This window comes from Schistocerca piceifrons, chromosome 6 (assembly GCF_021461385.2).
Source record: "Schistocerca piceifrons isolate TAMUIC-IGC-003096 chromosome 6, iqSchPice1.1, whole genome shotgun sequence".
Lineage (NCBI taxonomy): Eukaryota > Metazoa > Arthropoda > Insecta > Orthoptera > Acrididae > Schistocerca > Schistocerca piceifrons.
In genome coordinates, this window is record NC_060143.1 from 571,680,371 (window position 1) to 571,699,886 (window position 19,516).

Below are 19,516 nucleotides of genomic sequence, written 5' to 3' on the forward strand. Positions count from 1 at the left end.
AACAAAATTGTACCTTACACAACAAGGAATCATTAATCACAAATCACTGAAACAAAAGGAAACTCTACAGATTTGTTACCAGACAGTTAAAAGAGGGGCTGAACTGTATACTGCAAGAATGTTAACAACAATACAATACACTATGCTACACATTTTTCCCCCTTTACATAAATATCTTCTTTTCAAACAAAAGCTGATGTCAATTTATTATTTCACTAGATAATCTACAAATTTGAGTTTCTAACACATTTCACAATCATATTCATGCAAAACATCAATGAGCCTTCCACACTATACTTCTCTATTATGTGTAGCAAGTGCTCATTAAAAATATGTTAGAAAGCTATCATGTATGTTACTTACAATTTGTTGTGAAAAACTGAGTGGAAAAAGCAAAGAGAGTAAAATGCCACCATGATGGTGCTGTGAGAGAGAGAGAGAGAGAGAGAGAGAGAGAGAGAGAGAGAGAGAGAGAGAGAGAGAGTGTGTGTGTGTGTGTGTGTGTGTGTGTGTGTGTGTTTTCCCAAAGAAGGCCTTGCAGCCAAAAACTTTAATGTTAGCAGTCTTTTCTTTGTGCCCATCTGTGACTCAATACCTCCTGTATGTTATGAGTAGCACTCTATCCTTTCATAATACCATACAATGGAAAATCCAGGATCGAATGTAACAATACTATGAAAAGGAAAGTTGCTACTCACCATATAGCGGAGAAACTCTACCTGCAGTTCGGCATCTCTGCTATATGGTGAGTAGTAAATTTCCTTTTCATAATATCTTAAAGTTATTTTATGTGAGTAAATGTTTAAATACATCCACTATATTTTTGGGCCAAAACTGCTCAGTATATCATATCTAATTTTATTAGTTTATCACTTCTAACAACCATCTAAGCCTCTGGGTATGTCCAAGTTTCAAAAACAAGAGTTTACAACAACTGCTCACACTTCTAAACTTGACCTATTTTCTTTTTAATTTGTTTAGTTCATGTTCCAAAGACCCAGGCAACAAGTGAATTGCAAGGATATGGAACATGTCAACTTGTACAGGGTTCACATGTAACTTACAACAATAAAAGATGCAATGCTAGTAAGATACCAACTAAAGAACATATACTCAATTAACAGAAACTGTGTTTCACTGCGGAAAAATGAGTAATATATACAGGAAGCACAACAAATAAATAAATGAATACAAAAACTAAATTTTCACCTCTACGATACTGTGCAAAATAATGTGGGAATCATGACAGTTCAAAGTTAATATGTGCTTAAGAAGACAAAAGATTAAAATTATGATACATGTGTATAAGTTTACTCTGTTCTTAAGTGTGAGATTTAAATGCATGAAATTTACGTGATGCACCACAACCACATTTTAATTAGATATCCTTACATAAAATTAATTAAAACAAGTTTTAAAACAATTGTAAGTTAGCAGTGACATTCATTTTGTCTCAGAAATTTATCAATGGTATACAAATATTTCTATACTTTTTACTATTTGAAATTTTCTTTGAACTTGATCCATTGTTTATGAAAACATTTAATATGGACTTCTTTTTGGACCACATTAAAATTTATTTGGATCAAGGTGCAGACTGTTTTTGGTTCTTGTGTTGTAATCATGATGTTTGCTGTCTTTGTAGAGAAAAAAGTTATTACAGACAAAAGTCAACACATAAAAAAATATACTGTGAGGTAACGGTAATGAACCCCACCTTTCAAAACAGGTAGGCCTATCAGGAAGGGTGCCTATAATGAACACCACTCATTATTCTAACACTTCTATTTAATTTTATTTTTGAGACAAGTTGGTTCCCCCAGAATATACCATATGACATTAATGAATGAAATATCCAAAGTAGAAAGCCTTAAAGGTATCCACTTCCGCCATTGAAGCAACAACACAATCTTTAAAAAGAAAGTGGGCTGATCAATTACATTTGATGTCTACATATGCACCCAAGAGTCCTGTGCTGTCAATTTTCTGTATTGGCTGATCTCTACACTTTGTGTCAATTTCTTCAAGGTTTCGGAAATACGGAAGCGTCCGATCCCGCCCATCTGCTTTGACCCAGGACGTCACAAATATGGCGGAAACGACCATAAACAACGATTCCAACATAGCGCATATGAAGTTGGTACGTAAACATTAGGAGGACGAAAATACATCAAAAAACAAACACACACACTTTCCACAAAAAGCCTAATGACACTAACGGGACAAACATGGGAAAATGGCGTGTTTTTGGGTGGGGGCAAACTAAATATAAACAATTTTAGACACCCACCCCCATACAAAATGACGGAAAAAACCGAAATCATAAAACTCCCCAAATACCACTAAACACAATATCATCTGGAATCGGACACTTCCCTTGACCTATACAGCTCAACAGCAGTTCCCGATCCCATAAATTAGGATCAAACACTTCCCTTGGCCTATATAGCACAAAAACATCTCCCGATACCAATATCACACAGCCACACATTGGGATCGAACACTTCCCTTGACCTGCGTACTGTTAATTTTATCCGCCATATCCATTCCTGAGCAAAAACAACAACCAATTAATTTTACTAAAATTACCATATGATCTACAGTGAACAACACTAAATTAACCTTCACACAAAATCGTTAACTCACTGAAACGAATTCCACTACAAACACAGCCGACACTCGAACAATTCTGGATACTGAGCAAAAGCAAATTGAGCCCATTACGCCACACAAACGAAAGCCTTGAACATACCACCAGAGAGCACAACTAACCACAACACGACATCTACAAACATGCCACACTCACAAGCCAAACTCCGCGCCATCATGACGTCACACACGACAACACCCGTACGTCATGGGTCAAAGCCGACGCGTGGGATGGGACGCTTCTGTTGACCCAAACTTTGTTTACAGTTTGTTCAAGATTATCATCTGACAATGTGTTAATGAGGATTACAGTGTAATCTGCAAAAATGGTAAATTTATTCTTTGTGTAGGAATGAAGTGAGTCTATAATGAACATCAGAAATAGCAGTGAACCTAAAACAGAGCTTTGTGGCACTCCACACATTAAAGTGCCCTATTCAGATGAGCCATGTTTCCAGATGAACCATTCGGCATTATAATCTGCTTCAGCTCATTCAATGTTGATGCCACAAACTGTCAATGCCATATAAATCATAACATTATGACTTTTGCAAAAGATTTTACAGGTTTACACAATTAACAGCTTTCGAGGGACAACAAAAGTTACCTACTTGAGACATATTTTTATTAATGGCCTGTAAAACTTGATGTTAAAAGAATATACAGTTTGCTGAGAAAAATACCAGTGCAAAATCCAAACTGACTTTTGCTGAAGATATTAAGGAAGTTGAGATGATCAACAATCATCCTTCTGTGCATGAGTCTCTAAAGAATTTTTGAAAAGATAGTTAAACGCGAGATTGAGTGAAGAGTCTGCAACATTAGTTTTAATTTCTGCAACCATTTCAGATTTCTTTACAATACTGTCACCTTGTTTTATTTCTGTGTGTGATAGATTCTGTTTTTCTGCCAGTTTCCATGCTGATTACATTTAATTTATTTTCCTTTTTTTAGAATTCTCAATTTCAGATTTTATGTGCATTCTATTAGCTTTATTTATTACCTTCTTTAAGGTGCCACAGTAAAGTTTGTAGTGCTGCTGTTTCTTTGGGTCAATACAAGTGCTGAGAAAACTGTATAGAATCCCCTTTGTTCTACAGGATTTTTTTTTATTCCTGCATTGAGCCACATTTTTCTTGTCAGTGCCTACACTACTGTTTCTATTTTTTGGAGGTGAGGAGCAGGGGTAGCTTCAAAGAAACACATGAATTCACTTAAAAACAAAAAAAAGAGAGTGATAAGTCCTGCTTCACTGAAAACTGGGCTCCGTCTCTCTCTTGCAGGTTGTAGTTGACATTTTTAAGGGTCTCATCATTTCCAAGAATGTGCACAACTTTGCACAGCTTGATGTCAATGAATGTAAGCAATTGATCATCATGTCAGAAAGACTATTAAAAAACTGGACACATTAACAGTGTTGACTGCTGAATTTATATGACAACTATCAGGCGCCCTAATCGAAAAATCAACTATCATTAATAAAAAGACAACTAGGCCTACGTCCTAAATCTACTTTATTACTGCTATCATTCAGATATCTTGCTGCACTTACAAATCCAATTTTGTAACTCTAATCAAGAAGGAGAAATGCCAGCTACCTTGAATCAGTAAAAGAACACTTCTCCACAGTGAATAATTTGGGCAGATATTACAAGATTCAAGGTAAACAAACTTTGTGTACAGGGCCTTGAAAAATACTGAAATGAACAGCTGGCAGACTTAAGTGTTAAATTTATAAAAATAATAAGACTATACAGCAATTTAAGTAGTAGAAAGTGCTAAGGACTTACACTAGCTGTATAATCAACAGTGACACAAAGCTTGTGACTATCATACGGTAAACATATCAACATATTTACAAACAGTTAAGTAAAAAGGAAAAAACTCTTATTCCTGTGTAGTTTTTTGCTGTTATTTGTGTCATTTGGATCCACATACAATTGAAAATTGATTCAGGGGATAAGGGCGCGCGCGAAATAGAATGAGCCTGTGGCGGCGAATGTTTCTCATACACCTAAATATATTCCAATGAAATGGAACTTAGAGGCCGAGCCTTCCTAGTCAAATTTACACACCATTGCCGTAACGTCTTAATCATATCCCCCTGCCCCTTTTAAAGGCAGAAGCGCAACGCGTTGGCTACACAAACAAAATGAATTAATGCATTTGGTACACAAGTTTTATCACATTTGTAGGCACGTTAGAATAGACAGGGAACAGTCTAAATGACAGATGCATATTCTAAAATTGCTATCTGCTATACCATTAGATAATTATATTCGACTAAGCATAGTAAACATGAAGCTATCAAACTGATAGCAACAACTTTCTTTTCCTTGAACGTAGTCACATGAAAGCTGCGCTTCAATTACTCCCTACCAAACCCCGTAAGAATAAGATGAACATTACTGACTGTTAAATACAAATTCCTCTTCGACTTCATAAATATCCATCTTCAAATAGATGAAGCTTTATCTGGTATGATGTACTCACATTTCGTAGCTGTTTAAACCTTGTAGTTTCAATTTTTTAAAAGAAATCACATATTCGAACACTTTATGTTACAATTGTTTACAAAGTTTACGAATTTGTTTCAAAATATCACTGCTTCTATTTACTGGCGACTCAAAGTCGGAGACAGAACCAACCTGATGTATTCATCCGCCAATGATTAGACATGGCAAAAAAACAAAAACACACATGAAGAAAATTTTAGCTATTTCTCATAAAAGCGTTATTTCTTCTTCGTGAACGTTGTTGGTTCTTGGTTCAGTTGGTAAAAAGTCCCGTGTGGTAGGCCACAGAATGCTGCAGCCTCTTCCGTTTTTGACAAACGTTCGATTTTAGGTCATTTTCACGTGACGTCATAGCTCTGTTCTGTGAAAACAGAGAACATGTACTTCTGTAATAGCAGTGTACCTTTGTCATCAACACTAAGTCATTAGTCGTTCGAACAAACAGATTCAGTTACTTTTCGGCTTTCGGTACGCACGTATGTAAAGAGAACAAATGTGTGCGTTGCAAGATTAATAGAAAGCAACAAATACCGAAAATCTCTTCGTCTGACATAAAGTAGCTTACTGCTAGCAAGCAATGCTATCAGTACGTGCACATAAACTTGTATTTAAAATCAGCAGTTGTGTTAAGTAATATAAAATGCAGGGACAAAATTTAGTCAATTGTTCTTTAACTAGGCGAAAAGGGACAACTTTATGTTTAAGCAGTCACATAGTGTGTAAAGCAGCTGAAAAACTTTTAGAGACAAAAGTGATAGAAAATACTTGGACTTGCATCTTATAATTCTTGTTTACACAACCGCTGCAAGGACACGTCAGAAAGAATGACTAAGACGTAAGCCCCCAGATCGAAAACCGCCATCATGCGAGTACTTTTTAACACAGTGCCTACATACCCACACGTGCATAATACTTTACAAATGCTTTTCTGATGCTTTAGTTCGTTAGATGTTCGGTTAAATTTGTAACCAGCTAGACCGCGCTACTATGGTAATTCCATTATGCACAAAGAAAGCAGTTTTAGCAAGTTCTGGCAGTACAACAGAAACTGAAATGTGTTACACATGTTACAATACATATTGCGTTTCTTTGTGGTTGAACGTGATATATACATATTAGGCCCATAGGTCACTTTTAAAATGAGTGCCCCATTCATCCTCCTGCAACACCACAATTTGTCCAGTATTTAACTTTTTTATACTGAAACTCCATTAATCACCCAAGCAATTAATTGCAGTGGCATAAAATTCCTTTTATACTCAATCTTATGTTAATTTGAAACGGTCTTCTTATTTTTGAAGTTTTATAGGCTCTTAGATAAACAAAATAAACCTAATACCAACATTACCACCATTAACCATTTGACATCTACTGCTGAATAAAAGCCTGCTCAAGGCTTTTCCATGCATCATGATCTAAAACTATATCAAGAATTTTTATTGGCTATTGAGAATTTTACAATGAAATAGGCTCTGTCTTTGGAGTACAGTATTTATATAGTAATATACTACTGTCAATAAATTATAGTACACACGTTAAGGACAGCAATAATAAAACACACTATGCTACAGAAAAATTTCTAAGAGCTGGTGTCAATAAGCTATACTATAGCAAAGAAGGGCTGAGGTATAAACCCTGTGCATAACAAGTGGATAGAGTATACAGGACATAATTATACAAGACATAACCACAGTACATTATAATACAATAAACTATAGTGAAATTTGTTAGATGGTAATTTCCTTCTTAGGCATCTCAATAAATTCTTTAATATGGTAAAATGGGTGATCTGATAGATAGTTGTACCACTTAATTTTGAAACGCTTTATATCCATAGACCAAACATAAAATGATAATTCACTGAAAATGTTTAGTGGGTTCACTTTGTGAAAATTTGCATTTCTTACTAAACTGTTCCTTGGTATATCTAAATTAGCCTTACACTTATTGGGAGTCCTTTCTGTATATGTCTCCACTGCAGGTTGTCCCCCCCCCCCCCCCTTGCCCAGAAGGAGATTAACTCTGTTCAATTTTGTGCATTTAAGATATGACTTGTAAATGTTCTTTCTCTGCTTTTACACAATTTACAGTTATATACAAAGTTCCAATCTTCACTACCTAGTCTGTCAATAAACACTCTTATGTACATCAAAGGCGGATCTATTTGGATGAAGCAAAGCAATGCAACCAACGTGGGTTTATGGAGTATTTTTAATATTTTGAAAGATAAATGGTGACTTGAAAGCAGCCATAAAAAAGTTCCATTTCCAACTCTGTTAAAAATGTACGTAATATTAACTTTTAAACCATTTTTGTGAAAGAAAAACTCCCTAAGAGCTAGGGGCGGGGGTGGGGGGGGGGGGGGGGGGAGGATGGAGGGAGGGTGGCAGCGGACCCCTGCCCCCTTGCCCCTGCATATGGACACCCTTGGAGTGAAGGTAAGGGTTTATATACCCTACCAAATGCAGAGTTATAAATGCCAAAGATACAGTCACACCACATTAGGATGTAACAGCAAGGCAACACACAGAGAAGATGCACACAAATCAGTCATTGTTGTTGATGCTAATCTCTGTATAAAATGCTCTGGTGAGCACACTGCTTTGAGCCAGAACTGATTGACCTTTTTAGAAGAAAAAGAAGCTCAAGAAATTGAAGTGGCAAAAATTTTTTTGTACAGTGGCACAGACTTGTGTATGTATCATTCACAAAGTTAGGCACAAAAAGTACTTCAACCTTTCTCAAACATCCCGCAGCACTACAACAAAAGTCAAAATTCATGGCAAAAAAAAAACTAGGTATGAAACCATCAGACAGGAGGAAATCAGTTTTAAATAGTGAAGATTTCTCCCTAAAGAAACTGGAAATATGTGTAGGTGAAGTGACAGGGTGTCCTGTTATTCGTCTCATATCCAACCTGTGTTGCCAAAAAAGAGGAGATAGAGCAAACAAAAATTGTTTTTGATTAATGACCCCTACACTGCAGTAGAATGTCAACAGTGTCAGAAAACATAGAGGACGTAAAATTTCTAAGACAGAATAGGCCCTTGTGCCTATGTATATAGGAGACTCATTTCAACCATTGGTCAATTTTGTGGTTAGAGGGTATGCCATACACACAAATTACTTACAGAATGATGGAAAAACTGGTAGGCTGACCTTGGAGAAGATCAGTTTGGGTTCCAAAGAAATGTACCAACATGTAAGACAATGTTGGCCCTACAACTGAGAAGATAGGTGGAAGAAAAGCAAACTCATGTTTATCAAATACTAACAAAGAGATAGAGGGGCTGGCCAGTACTTACCTCAGCTCAGTACAGATGATAGATACACATAAAACAGAACTGAAAATTTACGTTCCTAGCTTTCGGAACAAATGTTCCTTCGTCGGGGAGGAGAGAGGGGAAACAAAGGGAAGAAGGGAAAGGAGATTCAGTTACTCACAACCCAGGTTATGAAGCAGCAGGGAAAGGAAAATAGGGAGGGTAGCAAGAATGGAGGCATGGTTGTCAGAGGCAAGCCAAAGATATTCTACTGTAAGTACTGTGCCAGCTTCAAACCAAAGAGGATGCATACAGAAGTAAAGAGGTATATAGTATAAAGATAAACACAACTATGTAGGATGAAAAGATGCGTGAATGGCTAAAGAGGAAAGGAAAAGAGGAGAAGACTGAAGAGTGAATGGGAGTGAGGTTGTTTAACGTAGGTTCAGTCCAGGGGGATGGCGGGATGAAAGGATGTGTTGGAGTGCAAGTTCCCATCTCCGCAGTTCAGAGGGACTGGTGTTGGGTGGGAGAAGCCAAATGGCACATACGGTGTAGCAGGTTCCTAGGTCCCTAGAATTATGCTGGGTATTGGGCATCTCCTAGGCGGACAGTTCGTCTGTGTCCGTTCACGCACTCAGCCAGTTTAGTTGTTGTCATGCCGATGTAAAAGGCTGTGCAGTGCAGGCATGTCAGTTGATAAATGACGTGTAGTTTCACACGCAGCCCTGCCTTGAATTGTGTATGTTTTACCAGTAGCGGGCTGGAGTAGGTGGTTGTGGGGGGTGCATGGGGCAGGTTTTGCAGCGGGGTCGGTTACAGGGGTAGGAACCGCTGGGTAGAGAAGGTAGTCTGGGAATATTGTGGGGTTTAACAAGGATGTTACGGAGGTTAGGGGGGCGACGAAAGGCAACTCTGGGTGGTGTGGGGAGAATTTTGTCAAGGGATGATCTCATTTCAGGGGTTGACTTGAGAAAGTCATATCTCTGGGAGAGTAATTTGTTGATGTTTTCGCGGCCAGGATAATATTCGGTGACAAGGGGGATGCTTCTGTGTGGACATTGCATCCCCCCACAACCACCTACTCCAGCCCCGCTACTGGTAAAACATACACAATTCAAGGCAGGGCTACGTGTGAAACTGCACATGTCATCTATCAACTGACATGCCTGCACTGCACAGCCTTTTACATCGGCATGACAACAACTAAACTGGCTGAGCGTATGAACGGACACAGACGAACTGTCCGCCTAGGTGATGCCCAATACCCAGTAGCAGAGGATGCCCTCCAGCATAATTCTAGGGACCTAGGAATCTGCTACACCGTATGTGTCATTTGGCTTCTCCCATCCAACACCAGTCCCTCTGAACTGCGGAGATGGGAACTTGCACTCCAACACATCCTTTCATCCCGCCATCCCCCTGGACTGAACCTACGTTAAACAACCTCACTCCCATTCACTCTTCAGTCTTCTCCTCTTTCCCTTTCCTCTTTAGCCATTCACGCATCTTTTCATCCTACATAGTTGTGTTTATCTTTATACTATATACCTCTTTACTTCTGTATGCATCCTCTTTGGTTTGAATCTGGCACAGTACTTACAGTAGAATATCTTTGGCTTGCCTCTGACAACCATGCCTCCATCCTTGCTACCCTCCCTATTTTCCTTTCCCTGTTGCTTCATAACCTGGGTTGTGAGTAACTGAATCTCCTTTCCCTTCTTCCCTGTCTTTCCCCTCTCTCCTCCACGATGAAGGAACATTTGTTCCGAAAGCTAGGAACGTAAATTTTCAGTTCTGTTTTATGTGTATCTATCGTCTGTACTGAGCTGAGGTAAGTACTGGCCAGCCCCTCTATCTCTTTGTTAGTATTTGTTTCACATCTTTATATGAGATTTTCCATTAATCATTTAAACTCATGTTTATGGCATTTGTTGATTTAGAGTCAAACTTTTGACAATGCAGACTGGACTACACTCTTTGAAATTTTGAGAATGAAAGGTTATTTACAACTCGTACGTAAGTTGGACTGCAGGTATAAAAGCCAATGGACATGAAAAGAAGCCAGTATTTGAGAAGTGAGTGGGACAAGATTTTAGCTTATCACAATGTTATTTAGTCTGTAGATTGAGCAAACTGATTCTGTCAGATGCAGCTAAGGGCTTGGAAGAGCAGTTGAACAAAATGGACTGAGTCTTGAAAACATATTATAAGGTAGACATCAATAAAAATTAAACAAAGACAATGGAATTTAGTCAAAATAAATCAGGAGGAAGTCTGTTCTGAAGATATTTGTTTGGAGTGTAGTCATGCATGGAAGTGAAACACGTATGATAAGCAATTCAGACAAGAAAAGTGTAGAAGCTTCTGAAGTGTGGTACTGTAGAAGAATATTAAAAAGATTCATGGGACAGCTTAACTAAAATAAGGGACTGGACAGTAAAACTCATCCTGAGGCATAAAGGAACTGTAGATTCAGAGTATAGGGATGTGGTTGGAGGTAATGGGGTAAAAATTGCATAGTAAGACCAAGAGTTGAATACACTAAGCAGGTTCAAATGGATGCCAGTTGTGTAGAAATTAAAAGACTTGAACAGGATAGACTAGCATGGAGAGCCATAGCAAACCAGTCTTCAGGCTGAAGACTGCAACAATGACAAGTGAAGACTGAATTGTGCAATTAATAGCTGTGTGTTCATGCTATCTCGTACTTTATGTACATATGAATAGTGAGGCCATGGAGGACACCATACATTTCTCCTCCTCAGAGGTTTCAATGTATCTCGTGTACAGGAGGTCTCCACAGATCCTTGTCCCAGGTGTTTTGTAGGGATCAGTTTCCTCTCATTGAACGATGTCTAGTTCTGCAGTATAAAGAAAACTACATCCACGCAGCTGACGTGACTCTTTGCTTTCCCACCCTACCTGACACTGTCCTTTCGGAAAGTAGCAGAGGACTTGCACTGCAACAATGAACTTCCCCTTTGAATCCCATTCCAGATGCATCAGCACCTGCCATCAGGACATCTGAATGAATGCGTAATAGAACCAGCTTGATGGATTGTTGATGTCTCTATCCTAAAAATGTCTTTTAAACCTGGTAGATGGTGATTGGTGAATTAGATGGTGGTGTATGGAGTACCACAGGCAACTGGTACCATGAAATTTTCATTACAATCCATTTACTGACAACCTTGCAGCATTTTGCATTGCTCTGCCAGAACCTCAGCACATTATCACAGAAAGCAAGACGCAGTCGTATCATGAACATTTCTCACCATCAGCGTAGGTGTGGGAGTTCTCAGTCCAGTTACAAATTTCATCTAAAAAGGTGTGGGAGTATACTATAAGTACCAATCCAAAAAGTAAATTACGTTTTACAATAGCAGTATATGACAACAATTTTCTGATCACTAAATGAGAAGCTGTATCCCAGATAAAGGCAAAATATTTCCAAAAAATAATATCCAAGGCCAATTGAGATACCCTAGTCCAACAAAGGTAGATATTAGTAGAGAGGGTACAGAGGGATGTTAGCTTCAATAATACCAGAAGTTCTGTAGGAGAAGTTTGGGTATGCACTAACTGTGTTGTTCAATACTGTGTGATGGTCAGACAAAGTGCAGCACGTCATGTTCTGTATTTGAATAATGACTGCAAGAACTACTTCTTCACGTTTTTCAATCGAGTCTGATCTGAGGAACAATACCCCAAGTCCTGGAGAGAAGTAATCTACACCTACATCTATACTGTGCAAACCACCGTGAAGTGCACCACAGAGGGTACACCCCATTCTACCAGTTATTAGGGTTTCTTCCTGTTCCATTCACATATAGAGCATGAGAAAAACGGTTGTTTAAATGCGTCTGTGTGTGCAGTAATTATTCTAATCTTAACCTCACAATTGCTTTGTGAGTGATGTGTAGGGGGTTGTAGTATATTCTTAGAGTCATCATTAAAGCCAGTCTTGAAACTTTATTAGTAGACTTTCTCAGGATAGTTTACATCTGTCTTCAAAAGTCTACCAGTTCAGTTCCCTCAGTATCTCTGTGAGACTCTCCAATGGATTAAACAAACCTGTGACCATTCATGCTGCCCTTCTCTGTATATGTTCAATATCCCCTGTTAGGTCTATCTAGTATGAGTCCCACATGCTTGAGCAATAGCCTAGAACTGGTTGTGTGTGTGATTTGTAAGAGATCTCCTTCGTAGACTGATTCACTTCCCCAGTATTCTACCAATAACCTGAAGTCTACCACCTGCTTTACCCACAACTGAGCCTATGTGATCACTCCATTTCACATTCCTACAAAGTGATTCACCCTGATATCTGTATGAGCTGACCAGTTCTGACAGTGACTCATTGATATTAAAGTCATGAGACACTATGTTTTATTGTTTTGTGAAGTGCACAAATTCACATTTTTGAACATTTGAGGTAAGTTCCCAATCTTTGCACCATTTTGAAATCTTATCAAGATCTGACTAAATAGTTCTGCAGCTTCTTTCAGAAAGTACTTCATTATAGAAAGCTGCATCATCTGCAAAAAGTCTGAGGTTACCATTAATATCATCTGCAAGGTTATTACAAGGGTCCCAACACACTTCCCTGGGATGCACCTGTAATAACTTCTATATCTGATGATGGATATCAATCCAAGCTAATTTGCTGTGTCCTCCATACCAAAAAGTCCTCAGTCCAGTCACAGATTTCACCTAATATCCCATATGATCATGCCTTTGACAATAAGATTAAGTGTGGTACTGTGTCAAATGCTTTTCAGAAATGAAGAAATACTGCATCTACCTGATTGCTTTGATCCAATGCTTTCAGTAGGTCATGTGAGAAAAATGTGAGTCGGATTTCACATGGTCGATGTTTTTGGAATCTATGCTGGTTGACATGGAGGAAGTCATTCTGTTCAAGATACCTCGTTATGTTTGAGCTCAAAATGTGTTCTAAGATTCTACAAGTAATGGATGTCAATTTGGACAGCAGTGTTGTGGACCACTTCTATTGCCCTTATTGTAGGCGGGTGTGACCTGCACTTTTTTCCAAGAACAGGGCCTGGGTTTCTTGTTTGAAGGATCAACGAAAGATTATAGTTGGAAGTGGGGCTAACTCAGCCACAAATTCAGTATATAATCTGATAGGGATTCCATTGGGCCCTGAATCTTTGTACAGTTTTTACAATTGCAGCTGTTTCTCAACACTAATACTTATTTCACTCGACTTTTCTGTGGTACAGGGATTAAACCGGGGCAATTCTCCTGGGTTTTCCTGTGTAAATGAATATTTTAAAACAGAGATAAGCATTTCAGATTTTGCTTTGCTACCCTCAATTTCAGTTCTTGTCTCATTCGCTAGGGTCTAGACACTGCCTTTGGTGCCACTAACAGCCTTATGTATGACCAGAATTTCTTTGGGTTTTGTGAAAAATTGTGTGGCAATATTCTGCTACAGTAGTTGTTGAAGACATCATGCATTGCTCTCTTAACAGCCAAACAAGTTTCATTCAGCATCTCTCTATCTATAGACCTATGCTGTGTTTTACATCTTTTATGCAGTAATATGTATTTCTTTAGAAGTTCCTTTACAATGACTGTGTACAATGGAGGATCCCTCCCATTATGAACTGTTCTACTTGGTATGTACCCATCCAGTGCATGGTCAGTTATTCTTTTAGTAATATTTAATCATAAACCTCATCGTGAAACATGAGGAACAACCAACCCATGTGTGGTAGTGTGGCATTTACCAGTCATATAGTGAGGACAGTAGAACAAATGATGAACAGCCATTGAATATAGAGTCTCAAATTCAGAAATTTCTCAATCTCCTTCAATGTGGTTTCTGTAGGTACCACTTTTAACTCAGTTCTCTTGGAATCACTAGTGATTGTGGTTTCCCCTTTGGAACAGTTTACACAAAAGCAATGTCAGATTGTTGTATAACATAATCCTCTAGAAAATGACTTACATATCTGAGCATGCCATGGTTCACAACTGAAAAGTACTGCACTCTACAAAACAATTAAAAATCTACCTATGTTTCGCCTAGCACCTATCTATGCACATCCTGTGAGATGAGCGTATGAAATTGCATGGGCTGAGCTCGGCAGGAAGTGATGTGAGAAACTTGCAGTAGCAATGCCCACTTGTACATTGCAGTTTTTCTCCAGCTTTGGAGTAAATGAACTGCGTTAAAGGAGTAGCATTATGCCACATGTGGACGTGTTACACAGTAACAGAAAGAGAACGGCAATCCTATAACAAGTCATATAGACAATTTTCACAAATTTGTTAATACATAAAGAGAAAATATGGAGAAGGCAATACAAGATATTGCACAAGTAGTGCCAGAGCTGACACTGAAAAGATGGAAGACTGAAAATATTTATAAAAATATAAATGTCATAACAAAGGACAAATCAAAATGTTATGCTACAGAAGATTACTGAAGATTGGCAGGCAGATTATGGCAAAATCTGACTAAAAGGAGCTGAAGATGGACTGATGGGGTTAAAGGGACCAAACTATGAGGCAATTGGTCCTCTTAATCCTTTGTTTGGCAAGCTGGGAATAGTCCCTAGAGACAAAGGACACAAGAGACAATGCCCAGTGAACTCTATTGTATCTGAGAATCAAGAAAACCAAAAGAGAGAAGGAAGTAGAAGTGAGGTTGGGGTAAAACAGTGAAGGTGAGAGGGTTGTCCAGCCCAGAATGTAGATGGAGCCCCGCCCCTCCCCGCCCCAGGCATGTAATATGACCAGAGACACACCCTCTATATCTGACCGGTACTTCCACACTCTCCATTACCACAGGAAAACTAGATGCATGGCAAGATCAAATCACAGTTAAGAGAACAATGACTATGATACTGTCAACCAACGAAATATGTAAAAGGATTAGAACGTTTAAGGAGGTGGGAGGGCAGGACCCAGGCTGGGCCAATGAGCAAGGGCAGCCATGTGCCTCTTGGGTCAGAGCAGACAACAAGACACCCCTCCAATTCCTCAAGTGGCCAATGCGCCCTACATCAAATAGAGGAGTAAAAACCATTTTCATGGGTAAAATGTAAAACCAAATCAGCTGCTTTGGCATTGTCCACTAGCAACAGAGGAAGCATGTCAGCAAGCTTAAGGTTTTGCTGTAAGGTGACCAAATTAGGACAGTCCAGTAGGGTGTGTGCCACCATGACACAAGCACCACACCAACAGTGGAGTGGATCCTCATGTCACATAAGAGAATGCAGCTGTATGTTAGAAAAGTGGCCAGGGTGAAGCTGACACAGGACAGTAGATTCCCTACAAGAAGCATTAAGGGAAGACTGTCACATGGCCTTGGTCTCCTTTATGGTTTGCAGTGTATTTTGAGAAACCAGGGCACACCAACCTGCCTTAACCTCCAACAGTTGTTGGATTAGAGTCAACTGATTGTCTTGTTCTGGTACCCACATCTCCAAAGTTGGCATTCTGGTAGCCACCTTGGTCAATCGGTCAGCATATTCGTTCCCTGGGATCCCAACATGATCAGGGATCCATATGCCACACTGAAGTGTGTGGATGCATCAGTGTTCAAGCAATGTTCTTGACAGCTTTATGATGGCCAGTGGTCATGGTCCCACCTCACAATGATTGCAGGCATTGAAGTCACCCAGTATTAGGAAGAGTGGGGGAACTGAGAAAACATGCAGACAACACATTCTGGGACACATCTTCACTGGGAGGGAAATAAAGATTACAGATGGTACATTCCACAGATGTATTCATACGAACAGCCACAGCCTCCAAAGCCACACTGAGTGGCATGTATTTGCCATAGACAGAGTCCAGAACATACTGCAAATATTATCTGACCCTCTTTCAGTCAGTGTAATTCTTAAAATAGGCCCGGCCGCAGTGGAGGGTAGGGGTCCACATTGCTGGGATACAAGTTTCCTGGAGGGTGATGCAAAAAAATAACAGGGGAAACACACAAAAATTGTTGTAGTTCAGCCAAATGGTAGAAAAAAATACTACAGTTCCACTGGAGCATCATGCTATCGGTATCATGTGGGGACGTAAAGGGACCAAGGAGGTAGGTCATCCCTCAGGGAGGCTGTGGAGATACACCATCAGTATACATGTGTTCCAAATCAGAGTGCATGGGGATGGCCAGGGTCATAACGGCCACCAGGAATGCTGCCTCAGATAGAGAGGTGGAACATGCAGGACCTGATAGCACAGGGACTACTAGAGTCAGGCTCTAGCTCTTGGCTGATACACATCTACAGAGGAACAAATTAAGTGTTGATCATTCTCTGTGTTTCCTCATACTATATTTATTAAATTCTGTGTGTGTTTTTCTTTTTAAGAGGTTTAATCTCTTGTTTTTGTAAGTGTTCATTCTTTCACTTTGTAGTGCAATAGTTGCTTACTGAACAGCCAGCTAACTAACACATCAGTGACCACTGGTGACACATTAGGAGGGTTGTTTTGTTGTTGTGGTCTTCAGTCCTGAGACTGGTTTGATGCAGCTCTCCATGCTACTCTATCCTGTGCAAGCTTTTTCATCTCCCAGTACCTACTGCAACCTACATCCTTCTGAATCTGCTTAGTGTATTCATCTCTTGGTCTCCCTCTACGATTTTTACCCTCCACGCTGCCCTCCAATACTAAATTGGTGATCCCTTGATGCCTCAGAACATGTCCTACCAACCGATCCCTTCTTCTGGTCAAGTTGTGCCACAAACTTCTCTTCTCCCCAATCCTATTCAATACTTCCTCATTAGTTATGTGATCTACCCATCTAATCTTCAGCATTCTTCTGTAGCACCACATTTCGAAAGCTTCTATTCTCTTCTTGTCCAAACTATTTATCGTCCATGTTTCACTTCCATACATGGCTACACTCCATACGAATACTTTCAGAAATGACTTCCTGACACTTAAATCAATACTGGATGTTAACAAATTTCTCTTCTTCAGAAACGCTTTCCTTGCCATTGCCAGCCTACATTTTATATCCTCTCTACTTCGACCATTATCAGTTATTTTGCTCCCCAAATAGCAATACTCCTTTACTACTTTAAGTGCCTCATTTCCTAATCTAATTCCCTCAGCATCACCCGACTTAATTAGGCTACATTCCATTATCCTTGTTTTGCTTTTGTTGATGTTCATCTTATATCCTCCTTTCAAGACACTGTTCATTCCATTCAACTGCTCTTCCAAGTCCTTTGCTGTCTCGGACAGAATTACAATGTCATCGGCGAACCTCAAAGTTTTTATTTCTTCTCCATGAATTTTAATACCTACTCCGAATTTTTCTTTTGTTTCCTTTACTGCTTGCTCAATATACAGATTGAACAACATCGGGGAGAGGCTACAACCCTGTCTTACTCCCTTCCAAACCACTGCTTCCCTTTCATGTCCCTCGACTCTTATAACTGCCATCTGGTTTCTGTACAAATTGTAAATAGCCTTTCGCTCCCTGTATTTTACCCCTGCCACCTTTAGAATTTGAAAGAGAGTATTCCAGTCAATATTGTCAAAAGCTTTCTCTAAGTCTACAAATGCTAGAAACGTAGGTTTGCCTTTCCTTAATCTTTCTTCTAAGATAAGTCGTAAGGTCAGTATTGCCTCACGTGTTCCAGTGTTTCTACGGAATCCAAACTGATCTTCCCCGAGGTTGGCTTCTACTAGTTTTTCCATTCGTCTGTAAAGAATTCGTGTTAGTATTTTGCAGCTGTGACTCATTAAGCTGATAGTTCAGTAATTTTCACATCTGTCAACACCTGCTTTCTTTGGGATTGGAATTATTATATTCTTCTTGAAGTCTGAGGGTATTTCGCCTGTCTCATACATCTTCCTCACCAGATGGTAGAGTTTTGTCAGGACTGGCTCTCCCACGGCCATCAGTAGTTCCAATGGAATATTGTCTACTCCGGGGGCTTTGTTTCGACTCAGGTCTTTCAGTGCTCTGTCAAACTCTTCACGCAGTATCATATCTCCCATTTCATCTTCATCTACATCCTCTTCCATTTCCATAATATTGTCCTCAAGTACATCGCCCTTGTATAGACCCTCTATATACTCCTTCCACCTTTCTGCTTTCCCTTCTTTGCTTAGAACTGGGTTTCCATCTGAGCTCTTGATATTCATACAAGTCGTTCTCTTATCTCCAAAGGTCTCTTTAATTTTCCTGTAGGCGGTATCTATCTTACCCCTAGTGAGATAGGCCTCTACATCCTTACATTTGTCCTCTAGCCATCCCTGCTTAGCCATTTTGCACTTCCTGTCGATCTCATTTTTGAGACGTTTGTATTCCTTTTTGCCTGTTTCACTTACTGCATTTTTATATTTTCTCCTTTCATCAATTAAATTCAATATTTCTTCTGTTACCCAAGGATTTCTACTAGCCCTCGTCTTTTTACCTACTTGATCCTCTGCTGCCTTCACTACTTCATCCCTCAAAGCTACCCATTCTTCTTCTACTGTATTTATTTCCCCCATTCCTGTCAATTGCTCCCTTATGCTCTCCCTGAATCTCTGTACCACCTCTGGTTCTTTCAGTTTATCTAGGTCCCATCTCCTTAAATTCCCACCTTTTTGCAGTTTCTTCAGTTTTAATCTACAGGTCATAACCAATAGATTGTGGTCAGAGTCCACATCTGCCCCTGGAAATGTCTTACAATTTAAAACCTGGTTCCTAAATCTCTGTCTTACCATTATATAATCTATCTGATACCTTTTAGTATCTCCAGGGTTCTTCCATGTATACAACCTTCTTTCATGATTCTTAAACCAAGTGTTAGTTATGATTATGTTGTGCTCTGTGCAAAATTCTACCAGGCAGCTTCCTCTTTCATTTCTGTCCCCCAATCCATATTCACCTACTATGTTTCCTTCTCTCCCTTTTCCTACACTCGAATTCCAGTCACCCATGACTATTAAATTTTCGTCTCCCTTCACAATCTGAATAATTTCTTTTATTTCATCATACATTTCTTCAATGTCTTCGTCATCTGCAGAGGTAGTTGGCATATAAACTTGTACTACTGTAGTAGGTGTGGGCTTCGTATCTATCTTGGCCACAATAATGCG

General features: G+C 39.3%; 1 protein-coding gene across 3 annotated transcripts in view; it reads right to left on the reverse strand.

The window, feature by feature from the left end:
- Positions 1 to 5,721, reverse strand: part of LOC124802787 (protein mothers against dpp) — a 129,890-nt gene extending 124,169 nt beyond the window's left edge. The window contains exon 1 of one of the 3 annotated variants that reach the window (XM_047263788.1): positions 5,298 to 5,721. In XM_047263788.1, coding sequence (XP_047119744.1) covers positions 5,298 to 5,328 — 31 coding nt within the window. In that variant the 5' untranslated portion in view covers positions 5,329 to 5,721. The other 2 variants (XM_047263789.1, XM_047263787.1) reach the window with 2 other exon arrangements.
- Positions 5,722 to 19,516: the final 13,795 nt, after the last annotated feature.